The 21,137-nt window shown below is 61.2% G+C and overlaps 6 protein-coding genes across 6 annotated transcripts; all 6 read left to right on the plus strand.

Annotated features, from left to right (window-relative positions):
* Positions 1-652: 652 nt before the first annotated feature.
* On the plus strand, positions 653-2,062 carry LDBPK_110340 (hypothetical protein, unknown function; the record flags this gene model as incomplete). The annotated part of the gene is made up of 1 exon (XM_003858963.1): positions 653-2,062. The coding sequence occupies one exon, from the start codon at positions 653-655 to the stop codon at positions 2,060-2,062; it is 1,410 nt and encodes a 469-aa protein (XP_003859011.1).
* Positions 2,063-2,922: 860 nt separating this feature from the next.
* On the plus strand, positions 2,923-3,684 carry LDBPK_110350 (14-3-3 protein, putative; the record flags this gene model as incomplete). Its single annotated transcript, XM_003858964.1, has 1 exon — positions 2,923-3,684. The coding sequence occupies one exon, from the start codon at positions 2,923-2,925 to the stop codon at positions 3,682-3,684; it is 762 nt and encodes a 253-aa protein (XP_003859012.1).
* A 1,929-nt stretch (positions 3,685-5,613) lies between these two features.
* Positions 5,614-6,810, plus strand: LDBPK_110360 (hypothetical protein, conserved; the record flags this gene model as incomplete). The annotated part of the gene is made up of 1 exon (XM_003858965.1): positions 5,614-6,810. One exon carries the CDS (start codon positions 5,614-5,616, stop codon positions 6,808-6,810), a length of 1,197 nt encoding a protein of 398 aa, XP_003859013.1.
* A 1,381-nt stretch (positions 6,811-8,191) lies between these two features.
* LDBPK_110370 (hypothetical protein, conserved) lies at positions 8,192-10,051 on the plus strand (the record flags this gene model as incomplete). Its single annotated transcript, XM_003858966.1, has 1 exon — positions 8,192-10,051. One exon carries the CDS (start codon positions 8,192-8,194, stop codon positions 10,049-10,051), a length of 1,860 nt encoding a protein of 619 aa, XP_003859014.1.
* Positions 10,052-11,929: 1,878 nt separating this feature from the next.
* On the plus strand, positions 11,930-15,301 carry LDBPK_110380 (hypothetical protein, conserved; the record flags this gene model as incomplete). Its single annotated transcript, XM_003858967.1, has 1 exon — positions 11,930-15,301. One exon carries the CDS (start codon positions 11,930-11,932, stop codon positions 15,299-15,301), a length of 3,372 nt encoding a protein of 1,123 aa, XP_003859015.1.
* A 1,529-nt stretch (positions 15,302-16,830) lies between these two features.
* On the plus strand, positions 16,831-18,360 carry LDBPK_110390 (hypothetical protein, conserved; the record flags this gene model as incomplete). Its single annotated transcript, XM_003858968.1, has 1 exon — positions 16,831-18,360. One exon carries the CDS (start codon positions 16,831-16,833, stop codon positions 18,358-18,360), a length of 1,530 nt encoding a protein of 509 aa, XP_003859016.1.
* Between the last annotated feature and the right edge of the window lie 2,777 nt (positions 18,361-21,137).

Consider the following 21,137-nt stretch of genomic DNA (forward strand, 5'->3'; position numbering starts at 1 on the left):
CCTGTCTCCTCTTCGTCCCTTGGTGGCGGGGAGCTGTCTGTGACGCAAACGCAGGACAGGCCGAACGTGTGGGGGCGTGCAGCCCTGGATCGCAAGCCACCCGGTTCTCTCTCCCTCTGGGAAGCGTGGCAACGCGATGGCGAGTGGGTGTATGCATCGCTCGCATCTGCACGAGTGCCTGCTGGGTACTGGCGCCCGGCGCCACCTCATCCACCCCCTTCCCTCCCCCCTCCGCTCGACCTTCAAGGGACGAGCGTGTTTCGATCGGGCTAGTGTGTAGCTGCCGTGCACACCTGCACAATGCCAGCCAGGCTTGCGCAACTGCACCTGTGTGTGTGTGTGTGTGTGTGTGTGTGTGTGGCGAGCGCGCCATGTTCTCAACAAGCAACGCCCTGCCATTTAAAGCACTCTTCATCCCTCCTCTTCCCTTTTTGCGCTTCTTCTACCGTCGTCTAGGGCATCCGCGCACGCACGCGCACCAATACGCTCTCGCATCGCATCATTCTCTACACTGCTGCAGGGATGCACTAGGTTGCTAGCAGCGTTCACGGCACCGTCACCGCTCTTCTCAGTCACAGAACGATTCTTCGGCGACGCCACACCACAGCTGCAGACAGCAGCTGGCGTAGGGGTCACCACCACCACCACGCAGATGGTTTACAAGCGCAAGCGCCAGAACAAGAAGGCGCGGAGGGCACCAGCGCGCAAGCTGCAAAATGCAGCCGAAGCAGCGGCTGTCGCCGCAGCACTCGTACCTGTTGGTGGCGCTGATGAAGGCGCCGCTGTGCAGTACTGCGATGCCGGCTTCTCTTCAACGCTGTCAACCGGCGACAGGGCTGTATCCTGTGCGCCGGTGACCATCAACGGCACGTGCAGCAACGCTGCTGCTGCTGAGTCGCCCACTGAAGCAAACTTGCGATCAGCACACGGAGAAGAAATGTCCCAGGAAAAGCAGAGCGAGAAGCAGCAGCAGCAGCCAGGCACTTCTGGTTACCAGTGCTGCTCAGGCACGTCAGGCCTCCTGTACTCTGTCCCGCCCACTCCGGCCCACTTGGCCCGCTTGAGTGTAGCCAGCGGTGCTGCCGGACTTCCGTCTGTGCTGGCGGCCACCCACCTGCCATGCATACCAGGTGTCACTTCCTGCAGTCCTCAATGCGGGGAGGATGGCAACGGCGAGGGTCACTATGTCGCCTACCTTCTCTCAGAGCAGCTGAGTAACAACACCACAATGCCAATGACGATGTGGGGGGTGTACTCTCTGCGCAGTGGGGACTGTCTGCAAGTGGTACACTGGCATCACAGCCCTGACGCACACGCATCGCCGGTCATTAACCGTGCCCTGCACCCATCTTCGACCTCCCCCCATGCGCAGCAGACGAGAGAACTCATCATGCGCGTCGATGCCACCGGTTTGTGCTTCATGCTTGCGCCCTCCTCGCTAGTGTCCGTGGAAGGGGGCGGCGCGGCAGGGTGCATGACGCCGGCCTCGGTCTCCTCAGAGCCAGACACAGCCGCACCAGGAGCAGCGACGTCGGGGGACGTCTATTGGCTGATACCCTCCGTAATGAAGGAGAGCTTTTTCGCGCTTCTCCAGGCCCAGGAGTGGCTACGCACGGCACCGCCTCGCCACCCAGCTTCCGACGCATGTGCCCACCGTCTCGAGTGTCAAGGCTGGTGTGCGCAGCCCCATCCAACGCGGTGGGTGCGTGTCACGCCGTCTGTGAAGGCAAAGCGGCAACGCGACTCGCCGTCGCCACGCGCGCAGTCGCCGCCGCAGCAGCAGCCATCCATCGCGGCGGCGGCGGCGGCTCCGTCGCAGAACACGGCGAGTACCACGCGCTCCAGACTTGCGCCTAATGCCGCAATGCCGTCGTCGTTGTCCCAGTACCGAATTCCGTACGTGGCGGCAGTGCCGCAACTTCAGAAGCGCCGCAGCGGCGCACCTGAGTCACACTTGCCGTTGACGGCAGTGCCAGCAGCAGCCGTAGCACCGGTGGTTCTCCTCCTTGGTAATCGCATCGCCCCATACCCGGCCGACGGAGCGTGTGGAGCAAGGACGTGACGAGATCGGCGGCAGTGCTAGTGATCCACCCCCGCCCCCTTTTTTCGTTTTCTTCTACAACTCTTTGGTGGCGCGGCGATGGGGAGAGAGAGAGAACGAATCCGCAGCAGGTAGACGTTCAGTGTGCCGCGCTTACGGCCACCGTGTGTGCGGTCATGTGTGCTCCTCTCGTTGGCTCCTTGTCTCTAGTCCCAACCCCCAGCAGGGCCTCCGCCGCTCTGCTTGCTTCATTCATCTGCTACAAGAGACTGCAGCATCATTGCAAGGCGTCTCCTCAATAAACAGAAAGCGCTCGTGGTGAGGAGACGGCGCAGTGTCTTGCATGCCCACTCCCTCTCCCCGCCACATCACCGTGTCTAGCCTGTACGTTTGTGCATCGGCGGGTGGCGCGGCTGCCAGTGCGTCCGTCAGAAACGGCTAGCGCAACGCGCACATGCTTCCATGCGGCCACTCGGTCTAGTGCATCGCTCCGGGCAGTGCTCCATAACGAGGAACCCCTCGAAGCGTTTTGCTTGCTTGACAGCTTCTCCCTTACTCTTGATCTCGTCATCTATGCACCCCTCGACCTCTGCATCATGCATGCATATCAACGATCAACCCTCCGCCCTTCTCCGTCTCCCTTCACACGCACCTGAACGCACGTACGTCCTCTGCCGCAGAATGCACGACTGCGTCTCTTTTTTTTTGCTTCCCCTTTTCTCATTCTCGCCACCGCCACCACCACCAACACCACCCTATCCGCCCTCCTTAAGAGCCTCTAGCGATCCGCTCAGCGACCGTTAAAGTGCGTGCATACGTTGCGTCTGCCGGCCTGTGTCCGTCTTCTCTGAAACGCGCAGACGCACCCCATCCAATCCGCCATGACCAACGTCTTCAAGGTCCCGGAGAAGCGCGAGGAGCTTGTCTACACGGCGAAGATCGCCGAGCAGTGCGAGCGCCACGATGAAATTCTCTTCTGTATGAAGCGCGCTGTCAAGATGAACCCGCGGCTGTCCAGCGAGGAGCGCAACCTGCTCTCTGCCGCCTACAAGTACATTATCAGTGCCCGCCGCGCTTGCTGGCGCAGCATGAGCTCGATGTCGCACAAGGAGGACAGCCACAAGGGCAAGACGGCGAGCCTCTTCAATGGCTTCCAGCATCAGGTGGAGAAGGAGCTGGCGGAGATCTGCTCCGACATTCTGGAGCTTCTGGACAAGTACCTCATCCCAGCCGCCGACAACGACGAGAGCAAGGTGTACTACTACAAGCTCAAAGGTGACTACCACCGCTACTTTGCGGAGGTGGAGTCCGGCTCAGATACGCAGAAGAACCTTGCCCTGGAGGCGTACAAGAAGGCGTCCGAGTTCACAACCTCGCTGAAGCCGACCTCGCCAATCCGCCTCGGCCTCGCCCTCAACTTCTCTGTCTTCTACTACGAGATTCTGCGCAGTCCCGACAAGGGCTGCCAGCTCGCTCGCCAGGCCTTCGAGGAGGCCCTAAGCGATCCGGAGGTGCTAGATGAGGAGCAGCACAAGGAGTCAGCTCTCATCATGCAGCTGCTGCGCGACAACCTCGCTCTCTGGACGGAGGACTCTCGCCCGGAAGGCCAGGATGATGAAACAGCCATGGAGGAGCTTGAGTAAAAGGCCGATACACACAAACGCACTCGCGCGCACGCAAGGAAAGCGACGACGTTGTAGATGGAGCGGCGTCCGTGTAAATAGGGAGAGGAAGAGGGTGTGCTGGTGGTATTTGGGTGGGGAAGGTGGGCGCAGACACCCACACACCCGTGCGCCGCCCTCGCTCTTTACCTATTCCGCTGCAAGCTTCTTCGACTCCCTCGCTCGCCGCTCTCACGCGCGTCTCATATCTCCTTCAATCCGTGTGTGTGTGTGTGTGTGTGTGTGTGTGTGTCAAAGTCTGTGCGTTTGTGTACGTGCTCCACTGTTGTTGGTTCTTCTCCGACCATCCCACCACCCTCTTTTCGTGATGCCTGCGGGCCCCCACCTCCCTCCCTCCCTCCCGTGAAGACGGATGGGGGCGGGAGAGAGGGAGGGAGGGAGGCGCGGCTGCGAAACCGGGTACAAGTCGCGTTGCTTTCCATTTCTTTTTGTTTCTTTTTTTCGTTTATTTCGTCATGTATGTACGGCCCAGCGACATCTCCTGCACAGGCGCGCGCGCGTGCGTGTGCGGGCGTCTCGCCTCTCTTCCCCTCCTCCCACTTGTATGTTCTTTAGGCGTTTCTTACCGCCCCGCCCCGCCCCTCTTTTCGATGGCTGCACAGCGGTGTGCCCGTGTGCAAGAGCCGGATATCGCGTACGTGCGTTTCTTTTTTGTTTGTTTTGGATGCGTAAAGGTAGAGGTGAGGGTGTTGGTAGTGTGGCGGGGTGGAAGAGGGAGAGTGCAGTTGTGCTGTGGCTCTGTTGTCTGAGTTCTTGTTTTACATTCTCGTTGTGGTGTAGTTTCTTATTATTCTGCCTCCATGCTGATGCTCATCGTGATGTGTCCTCCTGATGCGTGTGCGCGCGTGTTCGTCTGAGTGATGCCCGCATCCGCCTAAAGCCTCGATCGGCGTTTGGATGTCGGCTTGTGCTCGTGTGGAAGGGCGGCGAAAAAGGCAAAAAGAGGGACGTATACGAATACGGCTCGAAAGACGGCAGGGCAGGTGGCAACGATGGTGATGGATGGCATAGAGAAGGAAGGGAGGGAGGGAGGGAGGGCCGGCGGCAGCGGCGGCAAGAAAAGAGGGCTAAGAGAGCAAACGGGCGCAGGCCCGTGCATGGATGACGAGCAAACAAGAATTCTAAAGCAGAGGTAGAAGAAGCTCCTCTCAGCGATGCGAAAAAGAAAAGGTGGGAAAGATGGCGTTGCCTTTCAGATGTGCAGCACTTTGTGTGCGTGTGTGTGCATCTGCTGTGCGTGCCGCCTTGGTGTGCTCTCCCGTGTGCTCTCTGCTGCCACCTCTCGCCCTCTCGCCATCCCTCGTCAAGCTTGGTCGAACTCGTGCACGGCCCTCTGCCCAGCATTGAAAACCAAAACAGGAAAAAACGCCGCCTCTCTTCTCTGACCTTGCCCGTGTGTGTGTGTGTGTGTGTGCTCCCTGCACCACTACCCCTCGCCTCCCTGCGAGGCGTCGACTCGCGCGTGCATGCGTGGACGGGTCTGAGCGGATGGATGCGGAGCACCGGCCCAAAGCAAGGCAGGGGGCCCCTACTCCACCCACCCCGGCCCCCCCCGAAATGAAAGCACCACGCCCATCAGCACGTGCGCGTGTGTCAGCACAAATCTGTTCCGCTCCGTTCTTTTTTTTTACGGTATCATCGATCTGCGCCATCTGCTCTCGCCCTCGCCATTACGATTGCTCGAACTCCGTCGCACGCACAGCGCACCGCACACCTACGGAACTCGCTCACTCGGCCGGCGTTCATCAGCGACTCCTCCAAGAACATCACAGAGAGACGCGCGCGGCCCCCACCCACCCTGTAGGCTTTCTTCTTTTCCTGTTCGGATCCGCCAATCGCCGCTAAAGTGCCATCGGGTGTGAAGCTAGGAACGTCGCCGCCGCCGATGAGATGGTGGCGCTGCCGGCGTTTAAGTTCGTCTTCCTGGCCATCCGCCAGGTGACGCGCCCTGTCGCGAAGCAGATCGTCTCACGTGCGAACACGAAGCGCGCCCTGACGTACTGTGTGTGCATTGGGCTGGGCCGCGTCTCGCTCGGCCTCTCCGGCGTCATCGCAGAGTGGACACGGGCTGAGGAACAGAAGCAACGGGAGGCGAAGCTCAAGGCGGCACAGGCTGCGGGTGCGACTGCAGCAAAGAACGCGGCGCAGGTGGCCATGGATGTGGTGGGCAAGGCATCGACAGCAGCAAGCAGCAGCGAGACACCCAACACGGCGGGATCGAGTAGCGGCACCAACACAGCAGCGAGCTCCGCGGCGAAGGCGCAGGCGGGCAAAGCCGTAGAGTCAAGCATAGCCACAACGGCGAAGTCCGCTGCTACGCCGGCAACCGTCACACCTCGGTCGCGATCGCTTCTGCAGAGCGTCGTCTACGGTCCGCAGCCGAAGGGTGGGGCGGTGGACACATACGACAGCACCGTCTTTCTCGATCTCTCGCGCACCGTCGGCGAGGTAGCCCGTGTCTTTATCCGCTACCCGTCTCGCAGTGCTTGGGATGTGTTCCGCCAAACGTTTCTCGCTCCTTTCCCGGAGGATCGACTCGTTGCAGCGGGCGCTGACCTTCTCATCGAGCTGGTGGCCTACACAGTGCTGTGCACATTGCTCGTGGTGGAGCTTTACCAGCAGTCCCGCACATCGGCAGCGAAAGAGGCCCACTTGCAGGCCCGCCTGGAGGCAATCGAATCCAAGGTGAACGAGCTGGTGGAGTGCAGCAACAGGGCAGCCTCCTCGCCGCCGGTGCAGGAGTTGCCTCCAGTGCGGGAACTGCGCGTGACAGGGCGGCTCAGTGCCCTCTGGGGTGCCGTCACAGGCGGCGTCGGCTTTGTTGGTGATTCCGTGAGCAGACACACCGAAGGCCGCAAAAAGAGCAGTGCCAGTAGCAGCGGCGGCAGCCTCGCAGCCGAAGAGCTTGAGCGACTGGCGCAGAGCGGCAAGGTTGTCGTCCCACAGCGCAAGAACGGCTTCAACGTGGCGTATGCCCCACCGCGGGACCCCGCGGTGAAGGTGAGCAAGCACGATGAGACAATTTTCCTGCAAGAGGAGCTGGATCAGCTCATGGGCAATGTCGTGCGGATGGAGAAGCGGGCATAGAATGAGCGGGCCGCTCGGTGGAGAGGGTCAGCGCATCGCTTGCTCATCGCGTAAGAGGAGGGGGATGCAGCGGAAGGGGGAGGGGGGGGGCACACTGCCTGGATGCAACGCACCCCAGCGGCCACACGAAGGGGAGAAAGGCAGTGCCCTTCCTTACTCTTGACCGATGGCTACACTTATCGCGCTGTGTGGCAATGGCGGTGTCGCCGCCACTCCTCCCCTACGTTGCCTTATCCGTCGAGCGTCTTCCTCACGCGTGGGTGTGCGGCTCTTCTCAGGGAGTACCTTTGCGTTATGCCGATATGTGCAGGCGCGTGTGCGGAGGGCGGCGTCGGTGTGCCCTCCGATGACAACGTTGTTGTCCGACAGGAGGCGGGAAATGAGGACGTGTAACATCCTCGTGTGCGTCTTTTCGCATCCGATGGCCTCAACTGCTCCCCACCCTCCCGCCCGCTCCCCCTTATCTCTGTCTCTTTCCTTCCTGTGTTTGGCTCGTGCTGTGTATGCCAGGTCTGCGTCTGTGTGTGTGTGTGTGTGTGTGCTCTGCGCAGACGTTCATCTTCCTCTGGAGTTATGCTTTCGGCTTGCGCGCGCGCGCCTGCTGGAGCGTGTTGCTTTCTCGCCCGCTCCGTTCACACGCACGCAAAGAAGCAAGTCAAGGCGAGGATGCCGTCACACAGGCCGGAGCGAAGAGTGCACACAGAAATGACGGTCCTGCGCTATTATGCATGGGCGCCCGCGCACGTCACACAAACGCTCGCGCACGACGACGATGGACACACTCAACAGGAGGCATAGAGCCCTGTACACGCTCGCACACGCGCTGGAAGACGCGGAAGCGAGGCTGAAGATTGGTGTCGGTGGAGGCGACCATGAAAGCCGTTGCGCATCCATGGAGGCTTGTGACTCTCATCCTCTACGGGCGGACGGCACGGTTGGAGGCACGAGCTCACACGCACTCTCTCTGCGCATTTTTCATGACGTAGACAAGGCACCCTACTCCGCTTGCGTCTGCAGTTGTGTACCTCTTGAGCAAGTGGCAGTGGAAGGGGGCTACATCTTGGCGCTGCGCCCCACCCACTCACACCCGCTCTTGCGTCGCGCCATGCATTACTCCTCAGCCGCCGCCCTACTTCTCGCTCACCTTCTCTGCCACATGCCTACACGCTCAGCTTCCCCTTTATGTGCCATCATAGAAGTTTGTTCTGCCATGGCGGAAACAGGCCCATCGGCTCCAGCCAGAGATGTGGCGTTGCTGGAACCGCCCTTGTCTCTCTCAGCTAGCGGGGAGGCGCTGTCGTCGCCGCCGCAGCCGAGCACCACCCCCGCCGCTGCGGCCTCACCCACGCCGGAAGAGCAGCTCCGCGCGCTCGAAGTCAAGATGGGCAAGTGGAAGGAGGCGGTGACCACCCAGCTCAACGACGCGGCCCGCAAGAATAAGAAGCTCCGCGAAGAGCTCCGCCTTCTCCGCGAGGAGAAGGCAAATGCGCTGAGCGGGCTGCGGGTGCAGCTGACAGAGGAATTCCAGGAGCGCACCGCGATGCAGCGGGACGAGTTGGAGGCGCTGAAGAAGCAGGCCGCCGCGTTGCGGGAGGAGAAGAAGACGATGGCCGCCACGCACGAGGCGGAGCTGCAGGCGGCACGTACGAAGCTGCGCGAGGTGATCCAACTGGAGCTGGAGACGGAGTACAAACGCAGAGAGGGGGATTGGGAGAAGGAGAAGACGCAGTTGCAGATGCTCACGGCAGCGAAGGAAACGGAGCGGGCACAGGCGGAGCACGAGTGTGGCGTGCTGCAGCTGCGACTGAACAGACTCGGCACCCAGTACGATGAGCTCGCAACGCTGCTTCAGCCAGAGTGTGGCTTCACGGCGGAGACGCGCGTGCTGGAAGCAGGCGACCACGCAGACGACGGAACGAGGTCCGAAAGCGCGTCACCTGCTGCTGCTGCTGCTGCTGCTGGAGCCTCCGGAACCGGCTCAGCCGCCTTCAACGCCAATGGCAGCAACGCTGAGCGGCAGAAGACGGCTATGGCGGCGGCACACGCTAGGCAAATGGAAAGCATCAAGGCCGATCTGCAAAGCAAAGAGCAGCGCACGCAGTTCCTGCTGGGCCGCGCCAAGCAGGAGCACGAGGCGGAGAAGACGCAACTGCTGCGAGAACTGCACCTGCGGGAGGAGGAGCTCAAGGTAGCACACACACTGCTGAAGCAGGTGCAGGTGGAGAACAGTCGGTACATGGAGCGTGTCTCGCACGCTCAAACAGAGCGGCAGGCGCTGGAGCAGCGATATGCAGCGAAGGTGTCCGCCCTCAGTCAGGAACTAGCGGAGCGCATTCAGGCCGCTGACGAGGTGCAGTTGGCCAACAAGCGCCTGCAAGAGCAACTTCGCACCTCCCAGCAGCAAGTCGCCACGTTGGAGGAAGAGTCCACGATGCGCGAGGAGGCTTTCCATTCGCTCATGTTCTCGGAGGACAGCAAGCGAATCACGATGGACTTGCAGCGGGCCCTCCAGGCTGCGCGGGACGAGGCGGAGGAATGGAAGATGCAGTACTACGCCAGCGTCACAGCCTCACAGCCTCCCTCAGCGGCAGTAGCAGCAACGTCGCAAGGGGGTCCCTCCCCGCAGAAATCAGCCGAGGCTGATGGCGAGCACGAATCTGCCGCTGCAACTGCCCCAGCAGCAGCGGTTCGCACACCTGAGGCGTGGCATGACCAACTCGCCGCCAGGGAAGCGAATCTCGATTTGCAGGCGGCGCAGCTGGCCCGCAAGGCTGCCCTTCTGGCGGCTGCGGAGGCGAAACTGAACAAGATGCGCAGCTCCATGGCAAGTCAGGCCAGCCTGCTCCTACAGCAGAGTAAGAGTGGCGGTCGTGCTGGTGGTAGCAGTGGCGTCGGTGGTCCTCACGGTCGTCGTGAGAATGGTGACAGCGGCGTATTCACCGGAGGCGGTGACAGGAGCAACGCGGAAGACGACGATAGCGACCGCGGCCTCGCCGACACATCGCCGCTCATCTCCACGGCGGCATCATTGCTTCCATCTAGCCTGCATGGCTCACTGCGCCTGCTAGAGGCGCAGCGGCGGCGTCTACACCTCCCAGGCACGTGCGGCCTGTGCGCCTGTTGCTTCTCGGGCGGCGGCACCACCGGTGTTCCTCGGCGTCTCCGTCGCAATGCATTTCTGACCATAGTGGCAGCACTCATGCTGCTCTTCATGCTGGCCAGCTTCAGGGTCGTGGCGTAGCGCGTGCCATCGGTGTTCATGGTGGTGCGTGTATTCGCTGTATTTGTTCTTGTGCTTCATGCGCGCGGCCATGCAACTATCACGTCCTTTGTTCACGGTTGCAGACGCTCACGGTCGCTTCATCCTCCCAGTCAACCTCATCCCATCTACCAAATTCGCCGGCCGTTCCCTCCCCCCCCCCGCCGCCCCACCTTGGCTGATGATGCTAGAACCGAGGCACCAAGGGAAGAGGTGGGAAGGGGGGGAGTGGCAGGAGTATGGCAGGAGGTCGTCGAGCACTCCGTAGTTGCGGCAGTGGCTGACTGACGAGTGGATCGTGTGCCGGCATCCCTCTTGCTGGGCGCCCTCCTCCCCCATCCCCCTCTGTCGACCACCTAGCGCTGCTGCACACACGCACCCCGTTGAAAGTGGAGGTGCGCAGCAGCGCGTGAGGAAAGCGAAGGCGGCAGACGGTACCGTCCGCTGGCTCGTTTTTCCCTTTGCTTCTGTCAGGTTGCGCGTCGCGCTCCTCTTCGGCTTCGCCCATTCTCGCACTCGAACATCGAAAGTGGCAACTCCACTCCTGTACCGCGGGCACTTGCGCGACAGGGCCGTCCGCGAAAACACACAGAGACGTACAGGCTGGAGCTGCTCTGTATGGGCTCGTTTCTCCGCGGATGATCGCCCCCCCACCCTCTCTGTGGATGGGCTTGTGGGTTTTGTCAACGCCGTGTCGGAGTCCTCAACCAAGTGCCTGCGCGCAAGCGCAGGCACATACGCACCTTGAGCATACCCCACCGCCCGTATTTCTCATGAATCCCATGGTAACCTATATCTGCGTGAATGGATGGCGCCTCTGCCGGCGCTTCGATCTGCCCCGCCTCTCCTTTTCACTGTCGTGTGATTTTCTCGAATTTGCGTCGAGGATGGTGCCCACGCACATACACGTAAGCCGATATCGGCCCTGGTGAGACGTTTTTCTGCCATGAACAGTGCGCACGGACAGGATCAAGCACACACACACACAAAGCAGAGAAGGGAACGGAAGGCATAAGGCGCAGGAAGGCAAGTCTTGTGCATCCGCCTCCCCACTGCCCCTGTCTCTGTAGATTGTGAAAGCCATTTCGCTTGCTGGTGTTGTCGCTGCTGCTCCCATTTCCGATTCTTCCGTCTCCGCTCTCTTTCTCTGTCTCCTCGCCGTCTCGTGGCGTCACTGCGGCGGTTGCATCCCATCCAGACGCATCACGCATAGACCACGCGCACGAGACGAAGCGAACAGGGCGTCACCTCTGCGAACCATCTCAGCATCGCTTGTGTGTTGATATCGACCCCTTTCTTCCGGTGTTACCGCGTGTCCTCTTCCTCGCTAGCTTGCCTCTGTATGTGTGCGTGTGTGTGTGCGTCTTCGTCCCTCTCTCGGTGGCACGCACACGCGCACGAAGACATGACAGGTGATCCGGCGGTGGACGCGAAAAGTCACCACAAACTGATCACAAAAACCAACGCGCGCATGCGCATCTTCTGACAATCATAGACCACGTCGCCGCGCATCTTTAGTGTCTCTCCCTAACTCCATCATCGACTGAATACGGATCGAGTTGAGAAAAAGCAGGACAAGAACGGAAGCAGAACGCGTGCCATTGAACTAGCGGTGACCTATCACCGTATCTGCATCCCCACCCCTACCCCCTCATCCTTCGCACAAGCAGCTCCTCCGCCTGCGCATGTGGACGTCCAGTTGCCTTCGGCCATACACACCAGCGCGCGCGCTCCTTTTCTCTTCCTCTCTCTTGCTCTTTGTAGTTCGGCACCGTACAGGTGCTCGGCTGTACGGGGAACAGCGCTGCTGCACCGTTGCGCGGTTGTTACTGCAATCCCACGCACGCACGCTCGGCGATCATGTTCAAGAAGAAAATTTCGAGCGTGACGACGGCGGTTGCCTCAGCGGCCGCAGCAACTGCAGCGGCGGCGAAGGTGCACGCCCCGGCAACGCGCGGCAGTAAAGCGAAGACGCTCGCTCTCATCGAGAAGCATCGAAGGATTCTCGAAGAGGCAAGGCGTCAGAAAGAGGAGATGGACCAGCTGACGCTCGAGCAAGGGGAGCTGCAGCAGCAGAAACTCACGCATATTACCGTTGCACCGCCGTCGCCTGCGACCTCATCTGCGGCGTCATCCGCAGCTGTGAAAGAAGAGCCGCCGCGAGACACTTTCACCGCCCTTGTCGAGCACTTTCTCGCCTCCACGCAGCCTCTCGCAGATTTGGACGAGACCATACAGGAGGCGGACAGCTCATCCGGCGCTTCCAGCGAGGCGCCATTCAAGTCACTACCGCCACGGCAGCCACGGTCGGCGACAGCCTCAGCCTCCCCCTCCATCATCACGTACCGCAGTTTCGCTGCATCGCTCGTCTGCCCAAAGAAGCTTTTCCTCTTGCAGAATCGCTCCGACCTCATCCCCAAGGCCTCTCTCGGCGACATGATGCACTTCGATGACAGCGTCGGCTTCAACGAGCTGGTGCGGCGGTGGGACCGGCTCCAGTTCGGCAGCCGCGCTGTGCTCGTGAAGGAGAACGAATTCTACCAGGCGGTGCAGCGCACGGAGCAGCTCATCACGACATACTTCCAAGGCCCGTACAAGTCGCTCGCAGAGCAGGCGCCGTCGCTGACGATTCACCGGCCGGCTTTCGCCGTCGAGTTCCCTGGCGGCGCGCATCAAACGCGAGCTGACGGCCGCGGCTCCAGCGCTGCTGCCGCTGACTCGGCAGTCATGGAGCTGCGCGCGCGTCCGGCTGTAGTGCGGTATCGCCCAAAGGAGAATCAGTGGGTCTTCCTCGATTCCCAGGCCGTCATTGACCCTCTCAGCAGTCCGAGCCGCATCAGCAGCTTCGTCCAGCGATTTCACTTCACGGCTCTGTGCTTCCGGCTGTGGTTGACGCAGCCGCACTTGCCCATCGAAGTTCGAAAGAAATTTTTGCAGGTGGACCTGGACAGCATCACGTGCGAGAACTTGGGTGGCCGCTCACTGGAGTCCTCCGCACGCGCGGCGGCGCCGATCGACCTGAAGCGCAGCGGGCTGCTGCACATTCGCCAGTTCCTCCCCGGCCCGGCCACGCTGATGGACTGCGACCCGCCTCGGCTTGTCAAGTTTATCCAGCGAGTCTCCCTGGAGGAACTGATAGCGGAGGACAGCAAGCACTACAGCAAGGATGGTCGCGGGCGGCAGTACAGCAACGCCACCGCTCGCGCTGGAGGCGGCGGTGCGGACTACTTCTCGCATCACGGTCTCGGTGGCGGCGGCGGCGCCGGTGGGGCGTTTGACCTGCGCAACTTTACCAGCGCCATCGCTTCCCATCCAGTCCTCGCCGGCCATGCCGCGGAGGTTGAGCTGGCGGCTCTGGGACTCGGCGACTTTCACAACTCCCGCGCGACACGCAGCCAGCGCCACAAGGATGAGGTGCATCATCGTCTCTTCGAGGCAGAGCAGCGCTTCATGGAGGAGCTGCTGCGCCAGCACACCCTCCCCCTCGTGAAGCGCCAACAACAGCAGATGGCCGCATTTTCTTCCGCCGAGGGGCCAGCGAGCAGCCCCCTGACTGCCTTCTCGAACCTTCTGGGCGACGACGGCTTCGTGCGCGCCAGCTGCGCCGCCGACGCAGTGGACAACGGCAAGCACAAGAAGGGTGTGAAGTCGGCGGCCCAAATAGTGAAAGGCGCGGCAGCAGGCGGCCGAGGGAAGCGAAAAGCCCCGGCGGCCGGCGAGGATGAGGAATCAAAGGCGGAGGCGGAAGAGGACGCTGGTGACGTCGGCATGGGCGGCGGCGACAACATAGATTCTCCGTGCTACGCGCGGTACGTTGGCACTCACTGTCTGCGCGGCGGCGACGCGTGTCCGTTCTTTACCGAGGGCATGTGTCTGCCTCGCAAGGTGGACAACGCGATTGTGGCACGAGACAACCACCTCTTCACACTCCCGTCCACCTCCCTCGCACGCAAGGCGGCGTGGTGGGCGCAGGGCAAGCGCACTGTGCGCGACGTGCTCGCCGCGTACGAGCGAGGGGAAAGCGGGGTGCGGCTGACCAGTCCGCAAGTGCGCTACGCGAACGCCCTCCGACAAGGCAAGGTAGCGTTGAACCCGAAGGAAATCGACGCCTTCTTCGACCGCATTCAGTACCCGCTGTTCGTCATCGATTTTGAGGCCGTGCAGTTTGCCCTGCCGCCCTTTGCGAAGGAGGTGGCGTACCAGTCTATCCCGTTCCAGTTCTCTCTGGACGTGTTCCAGCACGACGTCCTGACGGAGGAGCCAACGCACTACAACTACCTGCACTTTGGCAAGGGCTACTCGCCAAACACAGACCCCCGCCCAGCCTGCATCGCTGAGCTCATCCGGATCGTGCGGCTGGAGCGGGAGAAGAAGCGAAAGGCGATGGAGGCATCTGGTGAGCTGGAGCGCATTGCTTCCGCGCGCGCCGCGGAGGAGGCAGCGGCGGCGGAGGCGAGCGGACGCCGCCGACGACGGGGCAAGATGCCGAAGCCGCCAAAAATTACCAAATCCAACCCGCTGGAGCAGCCGCTGCATCCCTACGACGGCTGCTTCATTGCGCACTTCGCCTCCTTCGAGAAGGCGTGCCTGGAGAAGCTGGGTCAGTTGGAGGAGAAGTACAAGGACGAGATCAAGAGCTTCTGGTTCCTCGACACACTCGACCTCATCAAGAAGGGATACCTGCACCCCAACGCGCATGGGTCGAACTCGCTCAAGAAGGTTCTGCCGGCGCTCTGCCCCGACTTCCAGTACGGCGTCTTTGGCTCAGAAGCGACGGTGATGGTGACGGCAAATGATGGCTTGCTTGGTGTGGGTGGCAGAGGAAATGCGGCGCCTGTGTCTGATGCCTCCGTGGCCAAGGGCAGCGCCGGAGAGGGCCAGGACGAGCAGAAAGGCGAGAACGCGATGGGCGTGTACCGGCTCTGGCATCACATGGAAGGCGGCGGCACCGTGCAGGACCTCGAGCGGGCGAAGCTGAGCCTCTCTGGCGGTACTCAGCAAACGCCGAACTGGTCCGAGAGCGTGCGCACCACCATGACCAAGGAGGAGCGAGACCGCATGTGGCAAACCCTGCGCATTCAATTGCTGGAGTACTGCTCCCTCGACACCAAGGCCCTGTACGAGATTATGCGCGAGATCTACAAGGAGAGAGAGGCGGCAGCGGGGGTCAAGCCGCACGATAAGACGGGGTGGGTACTCATCGATCCGGTGCCGCGCGAGGTGGACTTTTAGAACTCAGGTCTCTGCGCGCGCGTGGAGAGACGTAGACGGGTGCGGCCATTGCTGCCTGCAGCCTTTCGTCTCTGACCTGCGTGCGTCCTGCCTGGCCTCCGCCGTCCTCTCCTCCCCTCGCTTCCGTAAGGCTGAGCATTGTTGGGGGTTGCCTGGCTCAGCACGTACCACCACACCTCAGCGTCCTACGCGGGGCGACGTCTACGGAGGAGTAAGCGGCTGCAGCGTTCGAGCCGTGAAGAAGCCACCGTACAATCCGTGATAAGGCTTTATGAGGTACAGCATGTCCATTCGTCCATAGAGCATGAGCCAAGCGTCGCTTGACCCCAGACAAGTCACAGGCCATCCCCACCACCATCCGCGTGGTGCGACGCCGCCGCAGACACGCATGAAAGCAATGCGCCGACCCGGCTGAGCACGCCCTCCCCCCCCTCTGCCTCGAGCTCTACCCATCGTTGGGATGGCACAAGCGTTGTGCACTGTAGCAGGCCGCTCCGACGCAGCGCCATCCGGAGCCTGGCCCGCGGACATCAGCAGCGATATGCCTCGCTCTGACCTTGCTACGTTGTCGGCACTTTGGCCCGGTCACCACCAGGCGTGGTTTGGCATGGGGCAGGGATAAGGGGGGCTGGGCCCTGCGATACCACACTCTGAGCAGGTGCGTCCCCCCCCCCGCCCCGCCCTCCCTCAGCCGCCGTCATGAGAGTCTGCGAAGAAGTGAGGAATAAAGTGAAGGGCGATGAAAGCGTCCGTAAAGGCTAAGTAGTTGCAGCGTGGAGAAGCGCCCTTACGTATTCTTCGCCACCACCACCACCACCCTCTCAGCCCTTCCCACCGCGGGCCACGACGCCGGCCTGGGGTGATGCTCCCTGCACACCGGTGCGTACAGTCGGAGCTGAGTGAGTATATTGTTTATGTGTCTCACTGGTCGCCCTTTTGCCCCTTCTGTCGTCGCCGTGCCCGCGTGATGCCGCATCTCTTTCCTCTCCTCTCCTCTCCCCTCCCCTCTCTTCCCTCTTTCTCTCGGGCTTCACGAAACATGTCCTCTGCTCCGCGTCCGTCGATGCGCACCCTCAGCGCATGCGTGCGACGGCGCTTGCGGGTTTGCTGCTGCTGCTGCTTCTGCTGCGAAGGAAAAGGTTCGGAGGAGATTCGCTCACCCTGCGATGGTGAAGGCGACTGCACAGACACCAACACGCACCGCAGCACTGCATTGTTATCGACCACCACCGCCTCCTAACCCACTCTAGCATCCCTGCACGGTGCGGCTGTGCGGTGGTGTGTGCCGCGGACTGCTTCCTCTGCACTGGTATTCCTTTCTTGCCGCTACACTCACCGTCGTCATGACGACGCTCGTACTGTGCGACGGCTCGGAGGGGTCTCTGCGATCGATCGAGGTGGCGTGCGCCGGCAACGCCACCCCCTCATCGTCGATGCCATCGCAGGAAGGCTCGCTCCTACTCCTCCACGTCTGGGATGCCCCAGTGACGCGAACGAGCATCCTTCACCCCAGCGTTGGTGCCGAGGGCATGTATGCGCCTCGCCGATCGGTTAGCAGCGCTGCCGCAGCAGCTGCTCACACCTCCGCTGGTGCCGGCGAGCACGGCGGTAGCTCCATGCCGTGTGCCGACGTGCTCACCACGACGCTGCGATACATTCATTCAAACAAGTACTTGAAGAACAAACTGCACTACACAGTGGAGACGGCTTGTGCCTCGACTGTCTTCGCCCGTGACAACACCGACCACAGCGTACTCCCCGAAGCTGGCGCTGCGCCAACAGGCGGTGCCGCGGCTTTGCAGGCAGCGCACGGCAGGTCTGGGCAAGGGCAGAAGCACGCCTCTTGTTTGCCTGGCGGTGCTGTTGCGGCTCACCGTCGCTCCGATCGTCGCCCATCGCAGAGGCAAATCGACACGGCAGCGGAGATCTCTGCTGGAAACAGCAACAACACCGGCGGCGGCACAGCGCCAGAGAGACAAGAAGCCCCCGTCAGCATCCCAGAAAACGAGAAGAGAGCCATGGCGGTGGTGAAGTTCGCCACCGCGCGCGCGGCGCACCACCATGTCACAGCCGTCCTTCTCGGAGTCGGTCAGCGGCAAGATGGGAAGGTGTGCACCGTCGGGGCGGTGGCGCAGGGGGTCCTTCTCGAGCTGCGCAGCCTCTACCCTCTGTACTACGTGAAAAAGGACGGTGTTAAGTGGCGCCCCGCGTTGTCGACTTCGACGACGACAGCCGCAGCGACCCCGCGTCGCTTCACGATCGTAGTGACTGTGCCCTCAGACGCACGATGGGAGTCAGCCGCGGCAGCCGAGACGAGGAGCGCCAACGAGGAGGTGGCCCCGCAAACGACTGCCTCGATCGAGACGCCGTCAGTGGCACCTCCACAGGTGCCCATGCACGTCCAGGAAACGGTAGCGGCGACGGTACAGTACCTGCAGACTCGCTGCATGCGCCTCCACTCTGCTCCGCAGGTAGAACCGATCACGTTTGCCGTGATCGCCACGTCGAGCTCGCAGGATGGCGACAGCATAACGGAACCAGATCGCAGCGAGAACAGCGGCCACGTCGCTGCTGGCCCCGGCGCTTCCGGTGGGGAAGATGGCTCGACGCGGATCAGCCCTCTTGAAGCCTACAAGCGGTATCTTGAGTCGCTCCCCTTCGTGGAATGCAAATCGATCCCCCCTGCCAATGCAGCTGCGCCTCCGTTGTTGCCGGTGAGCAGCATCAACCCTGCCGCTGTCGGTGAAGCCGATAGGATAGAGCAGCGGCAGCAGCCGGAAGATGGTGCTGCGGCGATGTGTGTTGAGGGCAGCGCTACAATGGCACCCGCGCCGCGAGGAGCAGCCTCTCCGGTGACGGTCTGTATGCTCAAGGCCTCCAAAAAGAGCCCGCTCCTCAGCCTCGATTCAGAGCCGGAAGTGGCACTCCCGCAGATTATAAAGCAGGTCGGGTCGCTGAAGCCGGAGGTGCTGGTCATGCCGAAGTCCCTGGTACCCGAGTCCCTGCAGCTGGCGCTGCTAGCCACCAGCAACCCGCACTGCATTGTGCTCCCGTTCTGAGACACAGGGATGCTTCGCTGGCGGTCGTTGGTGTGGGACTATTGTTTGCCGCGTACGTGCGTCTGGCACGTCAGGTGTTGTCGCCTGTATTTTCTTTCGTCGCTCCAACGTGTTCGTTTCGCCGCCGTAGGGCGCGTGAGTTCAAACCCCCCCCTCCACACACACTCCACCACTACACAGCCGATCACACGCCCCCACCACATCGCGCCGTGCGAAGCAGCCCGAGACACGCATTACAGCAATATGCCGACTCGGTCATCCAAGTACGGTCTCTGCCTCGAACTCTACCCACCCACCCCTCGCCTCACAGCCGCTCCTCTCAACGTGCCGGGTGGGGTACGTTGCAGTCACGTTGAGACGCTCTGCCCATCATATGGATGGCACATGCATGTTCGCTGTTGCGAGTCTCTCCAGCGCAACACTATCCAGGACATGACCGCCGACATCAGTCACCGTGCGTTGCTCTGACCTCCCCTACGTCGTAGGCACCTGACCGTGTCACCACCAAAGGTGGTTCGCCATTTGGCAGAGATAGGGGGGCTGCCTGGCTGCCTCCCACACAGAGTGTGGATGTGCTGGACCGCGAGATACCACGCACGGAGGTGCCCTCCGTCATCCCGGTGCTGATGGCGTTGCGGGCGAAAAAGGGGGCTTCATGTAGTTAGCCCTATGTACATTCGAAGACACTGAGTGTCACGTGGCAGTCTCTGCATGGATGACCACACCACCTCTTCGCATGTGTGTGTGTGTGTGTGTGTGTCGCTGCTGTTCAGCACGTGGCATTCGGTTACGTTATTCGTACAGAACGAAAGAAGAATTTTTTTAAAAGGCGATGTGGCTTTGTTCTCTACCCGCTCTCCGTATCCATCCTGCGGCCGGGATGCAGGAGGGGTGGCGCGTGTCAGGTGTCTGTCTGTGCAGCACGAGCCCCCTCGAGGTGTGCCTCAGAGCTGCCTAGAGATGGAGAGCGTGTGCGAGTGTGCACCAGGCATGCATGGTTTCTTTCTGATCCAGCCCGCCATGAAGCACAGCTCATGGCCGCCTCGACCCATATACAGCCGCATGCGCATCCCTCGCGCGTGGAGGTTGTTCCACACGGTGGGGTAGGGGCGCCTTTTTTCTTTCTCCTCCAAATGCACACGCTGTCCCCCACCCCGCACTACTGCCCACGCTATACCACCTCCATATGCCACCTTCTCTCCCTCTCCCACACTCGCCCCTCCCCCCCACCACCACCACTCACCCACGCCGAGCAGCGAAGTGTTGCGACGTCTCTCTCTCTCTCGTTTTCGCTTTGTATTTTTTATGGTTTTTTTTTTCGGTTTTTTCTTGTTTTGCGTTTTGTGTTTTGTGTTGCTTGGTCATTCCCCATTTTGTTGTGGTTTGTCCCACGCGCGCTCTTCGCCTCCCTTCCGCGGCGTGTTGATCGGCTAACGCCGTCGCCGTGACGCCGCCGTCACACGCACACGCACACACACACACGCGCGCGCGCACGCGCACACGTATAAGGGAAGAAACGCTTAACTTGTTCTTTGTGGGCGCTGCCTTTTTGGTTTTGCTTTATATGTTGTGGTTGCTGGTGCTCGCGTTCTGTCTTGTGGCGACTTTTTGTGTTTGTTGTGAAGACGCTCCTTGCTTGATCACACGCTCCCCTCCCTCGTCCCTCTCGCTGGCTCCCTCTCTTTATCCCCCGACGTCCGCGCGTGTTCGCCAGTGACGTCGTCTTCTAGGCACCCCTAATCTTCGCCTTGGTTGTGGGCGATTCATTTTCGCTTTCCTCCTCTTCGTGTGCGTGCGTGGGTCCGCCTTCCACACGCGGTACACAAAGGCACTCGCACACGACGGAGCCGTGTACCCAAGCGCACACATACTCGCACGCAAGGCAGGCCCCTCCCCCTCTCTCTGTACCATCACTCTCTTTCTCCGTCCCACGAACCTGGACATAAACACACACACGTGTGCACCATCAGCTCCCAGCCCCCGAGCCCTCGGTCAGTGCCTCGTCCCTGTTCCCTTCACCTTCTCCTGCTGTGTGTCGCTGTATCACCAGCAAGAAGAGGGCGAGCGGGTGGCAGAGTAGTAAGTAAAGTAGGCGGAGGCGCAGCGCTTCAACGACGGCCGCATTCTCCCCACACCCTCCTCCCTCTTTCTCCTCTTCTTTGTAGTGCATCCAAAGCAGACCATACAGTGTCGTCTATCCCAGCCCCATCTGCGCACGCACGTAGGCCCTCGTACGGAAGCCAGCACAACACTCCCTCTGCCTTTCTTTTTTTTCTCGTCTCCCTCTCTCCCCCTTCTCCCGCCTCTCTCCCGCCTCCAACCTTTGTACGCACGCTCTCTCCTCTTGTCTTGCGAGTGTCTTCCTGTGTTTAGCGTATCTTTTTTTTTTGGTTGTGGCGGTGGTGTCTACTGTTCGCCTTCCTCAACGCTCCTGTTCGCGTGTTTAGCTGCTGCTGCTGCTGCTGTTGCTTCCCGACTCGCACGCGCTATCCCGCTCTCCGTCGGACTCTCCCTCTTTTCTTCTTCCACACACACACACATATATATACAGCTCTCCCTTCTTCGTTTCACGTCCCTCTTTTCGACGGATTAGATCTTAGACTCGAACGCACCGTCACGACAACTCCAGCCGCCGCCGCCGCTGCCCTCCTCCCTCTCATATCTCTCTCCCTCCTCTTCCTTCCCCTCCCCCGACCCTCGTGGGCCACACACGCGCAGACACACAGAGAGAGAAACCCTCCAACGTCTGCCGAATCGGATATAAGGAAGAAACGAAA

This window comes from Leishmania donovani, chromosome 11 (assembly GCF_000227135.1).
Source record: "Leishmania donovani BPK282A1 complete genome, chromosome 11".
Classification (NCBI taxonomy): Eukaryota; Euglenozoa; class Kinetoplastea; order Trypanosomatida; family Trypanosomatidae; genus Leishmania; species Leishmania donovani.